We start from the raw sequence: 17,398 nt of genomic DNA on the forward strand, positions 1-17,398 counted from the left end.
ACACAGTGGTGTAAGACTTAACCAGAAGCATATCATGAACAAAGCATAGAAGTTAAACCAGACAGAACGCAAGTTAAACCAGACAGAACACAACATATGGATTCAACAATTCAATGACCAACTTGCTTCTGAGCAATTGCATACGCTGCAATGTCAGACTATCTAATGTCCATTGATCATATCACTGTAGTGAACATTAGTGACTTGGACTCAAATAAAAGGGAAATTTCGGAAACAAGCATAGGGAACAGAATGGAACTAGCATCCAATCTCAGACTATCAATTTTCCACAATCATATTGCCGTAATGAACACTAGGGATTTAGACTTAAATAAGAGGAAAACTTCGGACCAAGCTACCCCTTGCTGGACATAGTTCCTAGTGGTTCACCAACAGTAAAACCAGAAAACCCAAAGCAAACAAAATATTTTAGCTGCAAGTAGCAGCAGTGTACTAGTGTTGCAGTACTCAAAATCAATGCAGATTATGCTCACCCCATTTTCAATATTAGAGTGCAATGTATTTCTGTATATTGCACAGGTTGAACCAAAGCACACTATACCAAATGTTAACATATTGCTCTATAAATTTATATCAGGTTAAGAAGAACCACAATATCAGAAGTATTAAGTACAGCTCTCTAAATTAACACCCGGCGGGAACTAGAAGAAGCATTCCAGAACTCTAGAACCAACAATAGACGAAAAATATCAGACACACCTAAAGTATAGGGAACAAAATGGAACATAGCTAGTATCCGATGTCAGACTGTCAATTTTCCACTAATCGTATTGCCATAATGAACATTAGCCATTTAGACTCAAACAAGAGAAAACTTAGACCAAGCTACCCCTTGCTGTACATAGTTCCTAGTTGTTCACGAACAGTAAAACCAGAAACCCCACACCAAACAAAAGATTAACTGCAATTAGCTGTGGTATTGTAGTCAACAATACCAATGCAGCTTATGCTCACCTCATTTTCGAAAACAGAGTGCAATATTTGGATGTACATTGCACAGCTTGACCCAAATAAAACAGCATAGTGCAGAAACAGTAACTTTGTGAAGATCACAGTGGTGTAAGACTTAACCAGAAGCATATCATGAACAGAACATAGAAGTTAAACCAGACAGAACAGAACATATGGATTCAACAATTCAATGACCAACTTGCTTCTGAGCAATTGCCATACGCTGCAATGTACTATTTAAAAGGATCCACATGATTCGAGACCTTACAATAAGAACAAATATAGCATACTACTTGGCAACCAAAATACTACTACAGCATTTGTTCAATAACTCCTCCATAAGTGGACATTGATGAGCACAATGTCATCATAAAAGTCTCCGATGAAATCATAAAACGATAACGAATGTCGATGCATACTAAAGGGTAGTTGTAATCAACTGAAGGATAAGTGGCAATTATGTTCACCGGGCGGCGTTGAGCCCAAGCAGCATCTGGCCGTTCTCGCTGGAAGGGATGTAGGAGACGTTGGGCGAGCGTGCGAGCATCGCAGCGATCTCCTTGGCGGCCTCGATCCTCCTGAGCTCGATGAGGCCATTGCCGGCAATAGCGGTAGCCTCCGAGATGAGGCGTGCGGACTCGCTCTCTCCCTCAGCACGGACGACGGCAGCACGCCTCTCCTGCTCCGCCTTGGCGACGACGAACTTGGAGCGCTCGGCCTCCTGCTGCGCGACCTGCTTCTTCTCGACGGCCATGGCGAAGTCGTGGCCGTAGGCGAGGTGGGTGATGGCGACGTCGTCGAGGACGATGTTGAACTCGGCGGCGCGGCGGACGAGGGCCTCGCGGACGAGCGCGGAGACGTGGGGGCGGTCGGTGAGGAGCTGGTCGGCGTTGAACTGGGCGACGACGGCCTTGAGCACCTCGTTGCCGATGGAGGGGAGCACCTTCTCGTCGTAGTCGAGGCCGAGGGAGGTGAAGATCTCGGGGAGGCGGTCGACGTCGGGGCGGGCGAGGACGCGGAGCGTGAGGCTGACCATCTGCAGGTCCTTGGTGCCGGAGTTGGAGGAGAAGCTGTGCGGGCGCGTGCGGATGTCGAAGATGGAGGGCTTCTGGAGCCAGGGGATGAGGAAGTGGGTGCCCTCCGAGACCACCGTGGGGAGCACGCCCTGGAAGCGGTCGAAGATGACCGCGCGCTGCCCGCCGTCCACCGTGTACAGGGACGTGGCGACGGCCGACGCCGTCACGCCCACGCCAGCCGCCACCTTCGCGAGCTTCGTCAGGAACGAGACCGCCGCTTGCCCGCCGCCGCCGGCCATGGCTGACCTAGTTTTTGGGGGTGGATTTGGGGTTGTTCTGGGTGGGGGTTTTGGGGGATTTCTTCGCCGTGAGATCTGGTCTGGTGGTTTAATGCTGTACCATTTCTTGGCAAAGAAGAAGATGCATGGGTGCGGGCCGTGCGCGTTGATGGGCCTCGTCGGGCTTTTTCAGCTAAAGAAGCCCATCGGCCTGCATTGGACTACGTGGGCTGGCCTAGCCCGTCACACACGGAAGGGCCTGCCTGACTACCTCCCCTATGTGTGGGGTCCACCGTTTTAGCGCCAGACTGCTTTGCGTGACACGGAGCAAAACCAACGGCGGTCAACTGGCAGGGGCCTAGCGCCGCATTTTTTTTCGAAACGGCCGCTTGCTCTTTGCTGGCACCTCCGCTGGATGCGCCAGGTAGTCTGGATTTATCTTACTCCGTATTAATAGTATTAATAGTAGTAAATAAAAATGATTTGAAATTGGAAATCAGTTATTGTCTTGGCACCAAAATCTTACTGCCTATTTATGAAGTATACCAAAAGATTACATTTTCCTTAAATGCAGATATGGTAACATGTATAGCATATGGAAACTCGTCATAGATTTCCATGAAAACCCATTAAGATCGCATTTTTAGAAAGAAACCCGTTAAGATATCAAAGTAAAAAAAAAGACTTTTGTTTGACTATAAGCAAAAAAGTCCTTGAGTTGTTCCACAAACACAGGCATGCCTTGTTAGTCTTGCATAATTTTCAAGCTTTTCATTTCACCCTTTGGGCATCTACAACCTAGACGTTTAGTTGGAGGCTTCTAGGAAAAAAATTTCCTAACAAGTTTGATAGTTCTCATGACATTTGTTTTTGCCACGGATGCATTGTTAGGATTCTGATCCTTAGGAAGCACATAGAAAAATTTGCCCTGGCACTAGACGCTTATGCGCGATGACGATTTGAATTTCAAGTCTTCGCGTAAGTGTTTCTCAATGGACATGGCCTTATGTGCAAGGGTATGGTGCTAGCCCACATGGAAATAAGATTGGTTTGCACTCTATGCTGATGTATAAGGGCATGCCAAGGGAGTACATGCCAACACACATACAAGTGAAAGCAAAAAAATTCTTGTAGAATATTCAAATTTGCCTAACATTGACACGAACACGATGACTAATGAGGAATTCCAACCGAGGTGGTCTTTTCACCAATTTCGGCAAGAACATGATGATTGATGAGGAGGTCTATGGGAATACAAGTATAAACAGAATCAAGAGTTTTCGCTCCACCACTATATATAAGGGCGTGAGAGGAGTAAAACGATGTGGAAACAATCGGCGTCTTCTTTTACCACTCAAGCAATTTGTCCTAGATGCCCTTTTTCGTTCTCCTCCCCCGTCCTTCCTATGGGGCTGCGCGACTGGAAACCTAGATCCACAACACCGCCGCCACCCCTCCTCCATCCTCTCACCGTCGCCAGAGGTCGCCGCAGGGCAAAGCCCGTGTGCTGGTTGCGGCGATGTCCTGTTGCAGCTCGAGTTCCATTCGAGGGCATGGGGTCACCGCCTCCTAAATGCCTTCCCCATGTATCACCATCACTGATTTTTCCTCTTCCTATGATCTCTCCCGGGTGTAGTTTCCTCCTTCTACCTTCTTTCTCCCATCCATGTGTCCCTCCCGTGGGGTTGCACGACTGGAACCCTAGATCCGCAACACCGCCGCCACCCCTCCTCCGTCCTCTCGCCATCACGAGATGTTGTCGCGGGTCAAAGGTCGTGTGTTGTTTGCGGCGATGTCCTATTGCGGCCCAAGTTCAATTCGAGGAGGCATGGTGGTAGCCGCCTCGTAATCCTTCTCCATGTACCGCCGCCACTACCTTTTCCTCTTCTAATGCTCCCTCCCTGGTGTAGCTTCCTCCTTCCCTCTTTACCCCCCATCCTTTCCAGATCCACTATTCTTTCTACTATGCTCTTGGCCGTAGGCGGCGGGCCACATGCTCCGATGGATCGTACCGCACTTCCTGCGGAGATCTGGCTCCGCCGTCTCCCGTCTTCATGGGCGGCGTGTGGTCCGTGTTGGAAGTGGCCTCGGTGTTCATTCGGGATTGGATTAGCGAGTCCTTGATCCACCAGTGGATCACCTCGTTCACTTTCGACACCCCTCCTCTCATAGAGGAATGGTCTCGGGTGGCAACCATACATCCAATGTGTAATCCGCATGTCTTGCTTGGTCAGATGAATATGGAAGCTGAATTACGACGCCATCTTGGCTGGAGCCAACAAGATCTTGAAATCCAATGTAAGTTTCCTTGCTTTTCTCGCAATTTCTACTTGCTCACCTCTCTTTTCTTGAAAGACAATGTAAGTGTTTTTTATTTTCTCGCAATTTCTACTTGTTCACCTCTCTTTTCTTCAGTTGTAGCATTACATTTTTCTTATTTCCGGTGTGTTTTGCAATCATCGCAACCATGCCCTTGTACACGAACCACTCAACCAGCCCTGTTGGTACCAGGCAAAGCAATATACCGAAAGCGGAGGGACCTGTCCGGCATCCGGAGAACATTAGGGAAGTTGGGATTCCGCTTCCGCATCCGCCCCCAAAAACTCAAGGGGGGCGCAAAAATGGAAACAAGCAGCAAACGCCAGCAGCAGCAGCAGCCAGCCTTGAAAAGCCGAGGGAGAGCGGCCGCGGCCACCACCGCTCCGCCCCATCCCATTCACTCCCCTCCCATGCCAACCGCCGCCCCCAGCACCTCTGCCTCCCCTTCCGCCCCAAAAATGGCGGACTCGCAGGTGAATTCCCGCTCCCGCTCCCCGAACCCAAACCTTTCCGCCGCCGGCGCTGACGGGATTGTTTTTGCGTTCGCAGGTGGAGGGCCTGCGGAAGGCGTACGCGGAGATCATGCTGAACATGGCCAAGGAGTCGGCGGCGCGGGTGCTGGCGGCGGAGCGCCGCGCGGCGGCCCTCGCCGGAGACGTCGCGGCCGCCAAGGAGGAGGGCGTCGCCACGCTCTGCCGGCTCAAGGGCATCATGGAAGACAAGGTACGGCCGCCTCCCCCACCTTTCGAATCGCTTGTTTTGGTCTGCTTGCTTGCTCGTTGGTTGGATGGATTTGTTGGGTTGCGTTGGTGCTTGCTTCCGTTCGAGTTCAGTTGTTTTCGCCGATAATTTGGAATTCGGGTGCGCCGCCAGAGTTTTCGCGTTTTAGGGGAGGTTTTGGGGACGCGCTTGTGTTGGTGGCGCCGTTCGGAATTCTGGTTCATGGGTTTGGGTGCCATTCGGAATTTTGGTTTCCCAATCCCAACCCAAGTTTCTCCGATGTGCCTGGGCTTCGGAGCTTCCGCGAGAGGGTATTTTCCGCTTCGGAGCTGGAGCCTCTCCCGATTTCGTTTTTATGCATCTTGGGTCAAGGTCCTCTTGCAGAATTTAACTCGAAAGGGGATTTTTCTCTATCTGAGTGGGTTGCTGCGATCTTCAGACAACCTGGACGGCCGATTTTCTCTTATCTGAGAGGGTTGCTGCGGCCTTCCAGGCAATCTGGGGGGCTGCAGTCTTTCAGACAATCAGCGGGTTTCATGTCGGGTTGTAGCGGTAGTTTATTCAAATCCGTTTGAATTCCACCATTGCTCGCCTATCCTTCAGTCCTCCCGCGGTTCGCTTTAGAAAGTGAATATGGTCGCTGAGCAGCCGTCAAGGTTTAGTTTTGACTGAATCAGCAGGTACACAATGCCCGAGTTTCAAGAGCATACTGCTCTTATTGCTGATGTTGCTGGAGGTTCTTGTATGTGTTTAGATAATTATAGACGTCTGTTTCTGAGGCAGGTCCACGACTAGCTAGCTTGCGTGATCAGAGGTTCATATTGTACCTCTGATCTGTCAGCTGTTGCTGTAACTGATTTATAATGTACTATCTAGTCTGCAACGGTGATTTCGGGTGCAACCAAGGATTTATACATAATGAAAGGGCTGCTCCCCCTTTGGCCCGCCCATCCATAGGAGGGCTCTTTCTTCGAAAACTTCCGCCTGGCGCTAGGTCTAGAGCCCATAAAACTGCATCACATTGGCAATGTTTTCTGTCTCAGCATGCAACCGTCAGTTCATTGGTGCCATTACGAACTTCTGATTGTGAAGGTTGATAGTAACATTACAATCACTATCATGATGTGTAAAACCCAAATAAGTTAATTGGATTTGTATAATCTACTCCACTCACTAAAATTTAATGTTATAAGCTAATTGTCCTGTTGCGGCATTATTTTCTTTACGATGGTTTTTGGGAGTTACAAAAAATAATACTTCTCCGCTGTTACAATGTTTGTGACATGAGACAGTTTTAGTAATTTTTTAACTCATACATATATATATTCGATGGCGTATTGGTGATATGCTGTATAGACTATCTACCAGTCCTTTCTACTGGTTCACGTAGTAATTTTGTGATCTATTCAGATTTTGTTGGTGAAACCGTGAAAAGATGGAGAAAGTAAAATCTTCTAGCAATTTACCTGATCTGTTTGAATCTCTGAAGTTTGCGAATATAGTTTTCACATAACCTGGAAATTCAGTGGCCACCCAAGCGATTTTGCGATTTGAATTTTATTTTTCCTGATCATTGCCTGGTAGCATAGAACCTTTGAAAAGGTGCCATCTCGTTCTATGTGAATGCAATCATGGTTGTAAAAAGGTATTCTGGAATCTAGGCCTGCAGCCTGAACTCCATGGGCACTAACCCTGATCTTCTACCCAAGCTGTAGAAAACTCGAGTCACTTCTCAGAAGAATGTGTGCACAAGTATGTAATTGTTGTCACGTTTAAGAATAGAAGACAAACACGATTTACATTTCTGCGCTTTCCCTTTTACAAATTAAGTAACCAACCTAGCGTATGTCTCTCTAGCCTTAATTTTTCCCTATTATTAGTATTGCAGTTGTTAGTGATGGTCTGTCTACCATCCCATCTCATGTTTAAGAATAGAAGATAAGTGGGAACATGTCTCCACCATCTTGTTTTATTAATAATATAATACTTGTTATGGTTTTTTACGGTTATGCTATCTGCAAGTTTCCTTTTTTTCTTCTTTTTTCGTAAATCTTAGTTAATTGTTTTGACTATTGGAGTTGCATGAAGATTGATGTGCCACATGATTGCATTCTTTTATTACTTCGGGAGGATTATTTGGACACTCAGCCAGTAGTAGTAAACAAAATTTATGCTTTCACTTTTTAACAAATTTAAGAAGTCATAAAAACCCAAACCGTCTTGCCTAGGGTACATATAGGGCACATGTTAATTGGCCAAACCAAGTCTATCAGAGTTACAACTTACAAGTGTCATGAGCTGATGACTGATCGTGGTTGTCACCAGTGAGTCCTGATTGATAGTTGTGGTGAGCTTGCTGATGTTTGCGGTGTCCTTTGAGATATGTTTATAAATTATTTCTGTTGCATTACGCAATATATGGCTGTGTCAATCACGTGGGAGAATGGGATTTCACATGTTAAGGTCGATGTGATTGTCCTACTAGCGATTGCCATTTACAAGGATGATATCCTGAAATTTTCCACTGATCTTCTCCACTCATTGATGGATATTATATAAGATATGAATCCTACCAAAAATATCATTAAGTTTGTCAAGTTAGTTATCTTCCATAACTCCATTTATATCGTATGCCAATAACTGCTCTTTCTTCAGCGTAGTGAGTAAATCATTCGCATTGTTGAGCAGATGGAGAAGACTGTGATACATGTGTTGCACTACCTACCTTCAGCTAATTGAATATATCTCCCATATTTTTTTAGCATTTCCTGTAAAATGAGCACAAAGAAGGCTAATCAGTTCCCCAACATTCATGGTTGGTTTGGCCAGTTGCACATGGGCCACATGTCGCATTTTCTCTAAAATCAGTTCTTACCGACACTGACAAGTGACACAGTGATTTACACCTGTTGATTGGATTGACATGCCATCAGCTCTTGATGCTGACATGTGTAGCTATGCTTGTCCAGTTATTTTGCTTCTGAGATTTTCTTATAGTTCTTGTTTGCTCGAATATGTTTACACGTTAAACTAGTGTAGCCTTCTTTTTTGTCTCGCTTTCAAGTTATGCATGATGTTAACTTTTATGCTTTTGTGCAGATTAAACAGGTGGAATTGCAATCTTTGGCACATGTTAGAACGATCAATGAACTTCAGGAGCAATTACATGGTGCTCAGAATACTGTGGCCTCCCTTCAAGTTGAGCTGCAGAGAGCAAATACCAAATTGGAGGAGACACAGAAAACTTTAGCAGAGGAAAGAATGAATATCCTTCCAACTTGCGATAAGGTTGATTCAAATAAAAGCAAGATCTCTCGTTCTAAGATGCATCTCCAAAACAGAAGTGTGTCATCAAAGAACAATAATGTCTTGGATGCCATTTGCAGTGTTCCCACTGATGCTAAGGAAAACAAGTCATCATTTAGAGCAAGAAATAAGAAATCTGAGTTGTATCGTAATGGTTGTACGCAGCGTATTCAGGCTCTTAAACAGCGAAGTCCTAGTGCAGATTCCTCTGAAACAAACAGGAAACAGGCTAGTGCATCGAATAACCGTTCGAAGACTGGAAAGAACGACAATGCTAAGAATACAGGACAGACAAGATCCATCATGGAACAGATACTTCAAACAAAGTTTCTGGGGAACTGCAAGGGCAAGAGAGGTCAACGGAGCAGGCCTAGTTATATGCATGATAGTTCTGATGTGCATGTGAAAACAGAAGATAAACCATCTGATACCCCTGAACAAAACGGGTGTTTGCTGCTAATTCAGGCACTCGAACTGGAGCTTTCCGCTCCACAATTGTTTACTGGACATAGTGGTGAAGGGTTAACTAATTTCAAGGATGACTTGCTGATGGGTGGGAAGGATGCTGAATCTAATCTTTCTATGGCCTCCCCTGGACCGATAGATGTACATGCGGCCAGCAACTTGCAAATAATAAGGAGAAAAAGATCTAAGACTGTTAGGGTTTTTGAAACTGGTTGTTCGGAATCCAAAAGTGCTCCAGGTAACAATCTGGTAAGATCAACCAGTGAGGATACCACTTTTAAGAGTGAGCAGCGCTCTGAAAGGATAGAAGGCCACTCTGATACACCAAAGGTAAACAATGTTTACCTTTTGAGTGATGCCGCTGAAAAGTTGATGCGTTCGAGTGATGCCGCTGACAAGTTGATGCATCCAAGTGATGCCACTGAAAACTTGATTAACCCGAGTGGTGCCAATACTGATCAATTTCTGGCTGTGGACAGCTCACTGCTAGCTCTTCAGTCAACCAAAAGTCAAGTTGATGGTGAAGGTACCTCTTAGAAACCCTCTGTATTTACATGCTATACCTCTTATTATGTGGGCTGTACTCTAACTATGCTTAACATTATGCAGGTGCATTACGTGTGGACCACCCAAACTGTGGAACATCAGAGTTTAATTTAGGAAATCAGGAAGAAGTGAAAGCAGATGAAAGTTGCAATTTAGCTTCAGACAGAGTTGGTCCTGTAATCACCAGCTCCTTGGAGAAAGAACAAAGCGTGAAGCCATCCTCTGGTGTTTCTGTGCAAGCTGAAGGCGGCAGGTGTATCAAATACACATTCAATCGCAGGAAACGCAAGAATGTGTCTGTAGATAGCACTTCTCAAGGTGCCGTCCCTGAGAAGAGCAGCAGTCTGGTCAGTCTAGCTGACAAACAAGAGTCTCAGACAAAGCCTGAGACACAAAATCTCTTGGTAGAGTCACCTCGAGGCAACAATCGCAGGAAACGCAAGAATGTGTCTGTAGATAGGAAACGCAAGAATGTGTCTGTAGATAGCACTTCTCAAGGTGCTGTGCCTGAGAAGAGCAGCAGTCTGGTCAGTCTAGCTGACAAACAAGAGTCTCGGAAAAAGCCTGAGACACGAAATCTCTTGGTAGAGTCACCTCGAGGCAACAATCATCTAGTCAATATTGCCCAACAGGTATGTGCTTTTATTTATATATTCGGTGCTGCACGAGTGCACTTATGCCTTCACAGTAGACTTGTCTCGGTGGTTGACAAATTAATCTTGTTTTGCAGCTCATTATATTGTCAGGGCTGAAGAGACAAAAAAGCTGAAAGGCAGGATCAGCTTGGTGATATGATATACAAGAGTGCCCCCAATAAGCAGTAGGGTTCATCAAGGGACGAGAAGGTACATCTGGCAGCGGCAGCAGCAAGCAGAGATCAAGAAATCTAGGTCCTAGTTTAGCATGCGACAAAGTGTGACTTAATACATACCTTAGCCTGAGAGTTAATGTTCTAGTAGAATGTATAAATTAGGCTGCAATTTTGGAACTGTTATATAGCGGAGGATGGATTTGGATTAATTGTTTTAAGCAGGTGATAAACATCAAATAATTATGTTAATTAGGCAGGCAAAAACTCAGTTGGAAAGAATTGCTCTCTGGAGCGAATAGGTGGTTCTGTGGAATTGAAATTGGGCCTCTCTATTTCATAGCCTTTTGTTTCTTTTGTTTGTTATACTCCTTCCTTTGGAATTGTATTCACAGTATGCTCTTTTTTTTTGTCTTTGGGGTTTTTTATGTTCTTTTTTGTTTTTTCTTTGATCTACTTTATAAGAGGTTTTCTTCTCCATCAATCCACCTTGTATCGGTTTGGCTGTTACAGCTTTATTTATAAAGTGGGAAGAAAGCCTATATCGAGGAGGAGGTGCAGTCTTTTGAAAGTAGTCTTTCAGCTGGCAAATAATCAAAATGGAATAAGCGGAGGCTCGGCTAGGCGCTTTGCATTCAGGCAAACCCGATGCTCCGGAGATACCGTGGCAGTGGCACCGGTTTGCTGTATCAGCTTGTGTTCTACATCGACAGAGAAATATAATCTTGGCGGATCCAGAGCTTAGACTGGATGACAGTGATTTCGGTGTTGACCTTAAGTCAGTCTTCACTTTTTTTAGTCGAATCTCGACTAAACTTCTCACATTTTTATTCGGCATGTTAATTCTACCCTACCAGTGGTTAAACACAAAACTACGTGCAAAAGATCTGTCGTATTATTTCTCTGTATTGACAAAACACATGGATTTTTTCGCAAAAGTTTATACTTCCCGTGGCGTGAATTTCACTCACACGCTTAGTTCATTTAGAAGTACAGGAGGCTGCCAAGTAGATAAAGAGCATATTTTGTTCTTCATGGTCATGGAGTAAAAAGCACGGTATGAAAACTGGCTATTCTCTCGAAGACTCGAACATCATCCCTCACAAGGAAAAGAAGAAGAGAAGGGAGACCCTGACCAGTCGAACCATCCGCTGAGGAGAAGGCTAGGCCATAATCTACGTGGGCCGTCCGGCCCGGCTGAGGAGTGCAGCATTTCAGCCCAAATCGTGGACGCCGGGTCGATTCACTGATCAAATCGAGCTAGCACAGCATCCTGCGTTTGCGTTTAGTCCCACCTCGCCTGGCGAGAGAAGCAGAGCAGGGCGAGGAGGCTATAAAAGAAGGGGCAGGACGAAGTAGCAACTCATACCTTTCTCGGCCTTTTGGCTAAGATCAAGTGTAGTATCTGTTCTTATCAGTTTAATATCTGATATGTGGGTCATGTGCCCACAACGATATTAAATTTATTTTTTGTGGGGGAGGGTCCACCAGAGTAGCTTGCTACTGGGGCCCTCACGCGTCGCCTGGGCGTTGCACTACTGCCCTGGCCCGGCGCACCCCAACCAAAACACTAATCAAAAGTTTCATCCTGGGACTCGGCTGGGTTCAAAAAGAAATTAACGATCCACCAAAGTCCAGTCCGTACTCTGAAAGTCTACTGCATGCGCCACAGGAATCCATATTGTAGACTAGTTTCGACTCTGCATTTCATAAAATATCCAGTCTGGCTTAATACTGCCTAACTTGATTTTAAAGTCAGGAATGCAATCATGTTTGGACCATACTTCGATTCAGGAGCAGCATGTTTCAAAGAAGATAGATCATCCATGATCAAAGAGGATGACACCCATGTTTGTATGTTACGACATTTTGTAATGGGCCATGTATTGTAGCCACTAGCATTCCAAGTGTATGTCCAGGATTGACTAGTTAAGTTTCAACTGCTGGTCCATCAAATTCAGTGTAAACCAAATTACTAAACAAGATGCTCAGATTGGACGTTAAGCAAAATGTTCCAACATGCCAGTAATCAAACAGAAAGATATACCGCCAGTTCTGAAACACAAAGGTATACCCATTACTAGAGGGTAACTTTTCAGGCTTTCAAAGGGTCTGGAGTGACTAAAATCATACACCGTTCCAGGCAAGGTTTCAGCCAGCCCTGAAAAAGACCGACATACAACAAATAAGCCCTAAAAGCTACCACAAGCAAGCACGACCGGCCGCAAAAGCAAATATAAACCTAAATCTCAGACATAAAAGCTATGCCAGATTTTGCATGCTACTGACGAGATCTATCTACAAGAAATTGGAAGAACGAAGTAGCACGGCTACAGATTCATCCGAGCTTCAGAGATTACAAAGACAATAACTTACAAAGTGTACTTTTCAAATAGCAGGCTTACTATTTTGTAAGCCATCACTCAATAGAGAAAGGTCTGTCATGTCCAAAGCTTTGCTGAATATCCCTATGATGCAAATCCAACCGTAGGTTCTACATTTAGATTACAGTTAACATACTAACATAATATCCAATAAGCGACGTGACTCCTCATATGTTAGGTGAGAAGCCAAATAAGTCTACTCGAAAAGTAGTACTCCCTCCGTCCTGAAAATGATGTCTCAACTTTGTCTAAATTTGCATGTATCTCCACACTAAAACATATAGATACATGTGTACCTAGACAAAGTTGAGACATCCTTTTTAGGACGAAGGGAGTAGTAAACTATGATCACTGGCAAGTGGCAACAAAATAAGTCTACTGGAAAAAGGAGGCGCTGACCATATATACATGAACAGTGTCTAACCATTTTAAAATTTGTAGTAAACTAAAATCACCGACAACCAAATATGTCTACTCGAAAAGGAGGCCCCTGACCAAAATATACATGAGCAGAGTCTAAGCATTTAAAATTTATAGTAAAATATATAAAACTGGGGACATTACAATGGGTCTTTCTAACCAAGTGCAGGTAGACTGCAATAGCATTCGAATAACACTCAAAATTGTTAAGTTTCACATGAACATGCAATTAGGAAATAATATCTGTTGAATACTTGAATCAGCTTACGCAAGCATGGACTTCAGTTGCAACTATTGCATAGTGGAGTAATTTGACAGCATGGTTGGTTATGCAGACCACCTTTTGCTATTCTCAATCTCTAGCAAAGATAGTATATTAGCTAGACAGCATGGTTTTTGAGTCGCTGTATAGTCGTTGTATAGTCGCCGAATCGTTTTCCAAAAATGGCAGCGACTCGCGACTATACAGCGACTTATGGCGACTATACATGTTTTTTGGTCGACTATACATGAGTCGCAGGGTTTGGCAACTCACTTTTGAGTCGCAACTCAAAAACCATGCTAGACAGAATTTATAGTATACTAGATATGCTAAGGAAAGTATCAGCTTCAATATGGTGTAGTTTAACTGATGTTTTCGTTAAATGCCAATTAAAACTCATTAGAACCATCAACTCCTTATAACATAGTTATCTCAAATGTAAATGTAAAATACAGTGCAATTTGGTGAGCAAAAGCTTTCTATAGAATCCAGACCAACATAAGAACCAAGGCTATAAAAAAATAAGACAAAGTATACCAAAACAGGCTACCACCCATGCTATATACCTATATGTCATCACATTTACATAAATCTTATTTACAAGGTTTCTCATATTTCCAACCAAAGCTTAATGAACATATATGGATTTAAACAAGGTTTGTGGTTATATACTTCCATACGTAATAATGTTACCGTTATCCAATGGTGTAATTTCCTGAAGTGGAAATAAATAAACATGACAAAAGAAGACAAAGGTACCATACTCAAATAATCACATACCATGACAGTCGCACGGCTCTTCCACTGTTAAGATATCTTGAAAAGGCACAATAAGAAAAAAACTGCTGGTGGTTATTGAGCAACCTGAAACATTAGCTTGGAGATATCTTATAGAAAACGACACGTAATCCGTAAACAGATATATTTGTCCCAAGATGTCACACTGCCAGACAAATTCAAGAGTCGGTACTGATCAAACACTTCACATTGGTGCATAAGATAGAGGAACCAAAGCAATAATTACAAAATTAATGAGTAAAATAGCAAACACCTTATATAGATCTTATGAACTCTCAAGCCAGAAGTAACAAAGTGTTCTCTCAGTAACATATGCATCACGTACAAACAAACAGGCACAGGACTTAAAAAATCTAGAAAACACTAATGAGATTCAACACCTATGCCGGTATTCACATTTCTTTATATGGGAAGACAAACAACATAAGTAGCATACACAACAGTACCATGCAAAGAGAAGGAACTTTTGACATTTAACTATGTAATAACTCTGCAAATCTAGTATCGCGGACCCATACTACAAGAACGGGACAGGCGCAGCTGCGCTAACTTCTCTGTCTCCTGTCCATATCCAACTTCTCCGTCTAAAGGCGCAGACTTGTACAGCTTCCTGCAACCAGGGCAACGTGCATCCGCCTCGAGAATCCTCTTGTGACAAAATAGGCAGAGATGAAATCCACACGGACATGGGAGGAATCTAGAGTCTGTTGGATCAAGATCCTCATAGCATATAGGGCAGGACATCTGGAATGAGAGGATACCCTTTTGTGCAGCACCTATTCCCATTCCTACCCAGCAGTTCCCCATGCTAGTTGGGAAGCTTGCCTGCTTGGAGAGACTGGGCAGAGTGTGTGGACGGGTATCATCATCTGGGCTCCAAGCTCTTCTCTGGGTCTTGATTGGCTCTGGCCTCGTTGCTGCATGAGCAGGCTCTACAGAAGCCACGGGTGCAACCGGTGGTTTCTCTAGACCTAAATTCTGGTGGTTATAGTTGTCATCAACTAATGCATCCGCAACCGCCTCCCAATCATCTAAAACATCATCATCATCATCCTTGTCACCACCACCAGTTCCTTCGTCTTCAGCATCACTCACACTCCGGGAGCTGGACCATGCACTGCTGCCACTGCTCGGGCTATAGATGCGAGAATGCTTCCGCTGAGAAGAACAACCAGGGGAATTGTATGAAACATGACTGTGCACCGGAGAGTCGACATCGCTGCTGCCTGCCTCCTGGTTAACCACATCATGCTCATCCTTGTTCTCTTCTGGCTCCTCTGCCCTGGTAGGTGTCTCGACACGCCGGCGAGGGAGGGGAGGGTGCGGAGAAGCAAGGATCGGCGACCCAGAGCTAGCCCCTGCTGCTGCTGCTGCTGGGGAAGCCACTGCCTTGACCTCCTTCACATCCTTCACTAGACAAAGTGTAAAACAGCACATTGATCAGATATTTTTGGCATAGATTGATAAGGTTTCGAGTGAATGATATTGATAACCACATGACTGAACTTTCAAACCCCGGTTACAAAATCTAATGAAACACCCATGAAAATGGAAATACTATATGTGCTGACCAAAGGACATACGAAAATTCACTCGACAACACAAAATTTGCCAGAAAAAGGTCGCCTAAAATCCCTAAAACGGAAAAATTACTATAAAACAACCCGTAAGCAGAATACACCAACTAAAAAGAGCAAGCGCAACATAAAATAAAATACGGAACTAACTTCAAACCAAGATCCCATCTTTTCAAGCGAGACCATCTGAATAGACTAATAACTGCTGAAATCGACAAGATAAGAAAAGGTAATTCGGAATCGGGTGCGAGATCAGACCTTGCGACAGCCACTGCTCCCGGCGCACGTCGAGCTTACTCTGCTTCAGCTTCGCCGACCGGTTCCCCTGCAGGATATGACCACCAGAGAGACGGATCAGCACGCCAGAACATCCAATCGGGAATACCTCAATCCAAATCGAACTCCCCCTTACCCGCTTCTTCTTGGCTTCGCGGGCTACCGCCGGGGAAGACGCGTCGTTGGCCATGGCGTCGTATCCCATCTGTGATAGCCGATTCGCCGGTGTAGCACGCCACTCGCTCGCCGGAGACCGCAACAACCTTGGCGCTGACGACGAAAAGTAAACCCTAGATGAGGCGACGGAGGCGACGGAGCGGAAACGGGTGAGGATAATATTGATGCGGAGAAAAATGAGTTAATGGAACAATGGAAAATGTTTTCTGCTGTTTTAATGAGAGCCGGAGGACGAAGGAAGACGAAAAATGACGAAACTGCCCTCCGGGTCGGAGCACGAGGGGGTGGAAGACGCCAGAGAAGGGGTCGTTTGGGAAGTTGTGAGCAGATCTGAGCCGTCCAGTTGATACGATCGTTGCCGTTCGTGCTCTTCTAAAAGATACGCCAAGAGCTAGGATCTAGTTAAAAGACTATAATTGTAGAAAATGTCCTAATTGCTTATGAGTATACACAAGATAAAAATAAGAGAGTTGTTAGGTTTGTCTTATGTGCAGTCAAACTTGGTACGCGTAAGGTGATCCTTCTCACGTAATAATGCTAAATTAGGCTCTAGTGATAGGTGTGTTAATTTGATGAAGGCTTTCGGTCATTTTGATTACCTTTCGCGTGAGGTATATTTCTCAAATGACAGAAAGCACCACGATACAAGAGACGCCGTTGTGAGAATCCTCACTCTCTCTTGTTATGTGCACAAGGTCAATCTACTACCTTCTAGCATTTGAAATTAGGGTGTGCATAAATACACCAACACCACCGGCTTCTAACCTTTTATTTGCGGACGAGGAAATTTTTAGCATTGGGTAATTAATGAAACTTCCTTGCAACACGTTCTTGATATCTGTTGTGGTAATTTGGGTAAAACGGTGATTATGTGTGGTGATGTCAACTATGTTTTGTTGGTTCAAACGATTAGGGTTATATGAGAACTGCAACATCCTCCAAGTTGATACTTTTTTTAACATTTCATGTTGAAACTTAGACTGCATATGATAAATGCCTAGGCTTGCCTATCTTGGTAGGTGCAGTAGGAGCAGTTACTTTATGCCTTTCCATGTAATGGTGAATCCAATTGTT

General features: G+C 44.6%; 3 protein-coding genes and 1 non-coding gene across 4 annotated transcripts; 2 read left to right on the forward strand and 2 right to left on the reverse strand.

Moving 5' to 3' along the window:
* Positions 1-1,134: 1,134 nt before the first annotated feature.
* Positions 1,135-2,307, reverse strand: LOC124687910 (prohibitin-3, mitochondrial-like). Its single transcript, XM_047221640.1, has one exon. The coding sequence runs from the start codon at positions 2,285-2,287 to the stop codon at positions 1,436-1,438; it is 852 nt and encodes a 283-aa protein (XP_047077596.1). The 5' UTR covers positions 2,288-2,307; the 3' UTR covers positions 1,135-1,435.
* A 2,736-nt stretch (positions 2,308-5,043) lies between these two features.
* LOC124690428 lies at positions 5,044-10,737 on the forward strand. Its single transcript, XM_047223816.1, has 5 exons — positions 5,044-5,058; positions 5,135-5,308; positions 8,405-9,602; positions 9,686-10,254; positions 10,353-10,737. Exons 1-5 carry the CDS (start codon positions 5,044-5,046, stop codon positions 10,389-10,391), a joined length of 1,995 nt encoding a protein of 664 aa, XP_047079772.1. The 3' UTR covers positions 10,392-10,737.
* Positions 10,738-11,795: 1,058 nt separating this feature from the next.
* Positions 11,796-11,992, forward strand: LOC124693887. Its single transcript, XR_007000332.1, has one exon. It is a non-coding gene; the product is annotated as a U2 spliceosomal RNA (small nuclear RNA).
* Positions 11,993-14,528: 2,536 nt separating this feature from the next.
* Positions 14,529-16,490, reverse strand: LOC124692775. The gene is made up of 3 exons (XM_047226210.1): positions 16,284-16,490; positions 16,130-16,196; positions 14,529-15,706 (listed from the first exon to the last, which is right to left on the reverse strand). Exons 1-3 carry the CDS (start codon positions 16,350-16,352, stop codon positions 14,793-14,795), a joined length of 1,050 nt encoding a protein of 349 aa, XP_047082166.1. The 5' UTR covers positions 16,353-16,490; the 3' UTR covers positions 14,529-14,792.
* Between the last annotated feature and the right edge of the window lie 908 nt (positions 16,491-17,398).

Source organism: Lolium rigidum, chromosome 2 (assembly GCF_022539505.1).
Source record: "Lolium rigidum isolate FL_2022 chromosome 2, APGP_CSIRO_Lrig_0.1, whole genome shotgun sequence".
Lineage (NCBI taxonomy): Eukaryota > Viridiplantae > Streptophyta > Magnoliopsida > Poales > Poaceae > Lolium > Lolium rigidum.

What these genes read in the sequence shown, in the direction of transcription:
- LOC124687910 (XM_047221640.1), bottom strand. Translation starts at nt 2,287, where the DNA reads ATGGCCGGCGGCGGCGGGCAAGCGGCGGTCTCGTTCCTGACGAAGCTC.
- LOC124690428 (XM_047223816.1), top strand. An exon ending in AGGGCATCATGGAAGACAAG is followed by an intron (nt 5,309 to 8,404) that starts GTACGGCCGCCT and finishes GCTTTTGTGCAG; the next exon opens with ATTAAACAGGTGGAATTGCA. An exon ending in AAGTCAAGTTGATGGTGAAG is followed by an intron (nt 9,603 to 9,685) that starts GTACCTCTTAGA and finishes AACATTATGCAG; the next exon opens with GTGCATTACGTGTGGACCAC.
- LOC124692775 (XM_047226210.1), bottom strand. Translation starts at nt 16,352, where the DNA reads ATGGGATACGACGCCATGGCCAACGACGCGTCTTCCCCGGCGGTAGCC. An exon ending in GCGAAGCCAAGAAGAAGCGG is followed by an intron (nt 16,197 to 16,283) that starts GTAAGGGGGAGT and finishes CATATCCTGCAG; the next exon opens with GGGAACCGGTCGGCGAAGCT. An exon ending in GGAGCAGTGGCTGTCGCAAG is followed by an intron (nt 15,707 to 16,129) that starts GTCTGATCTCGC and finishes CACTTTGTCTAG; the next exon opens with TGAAGGATGTGAAGGAGGTC.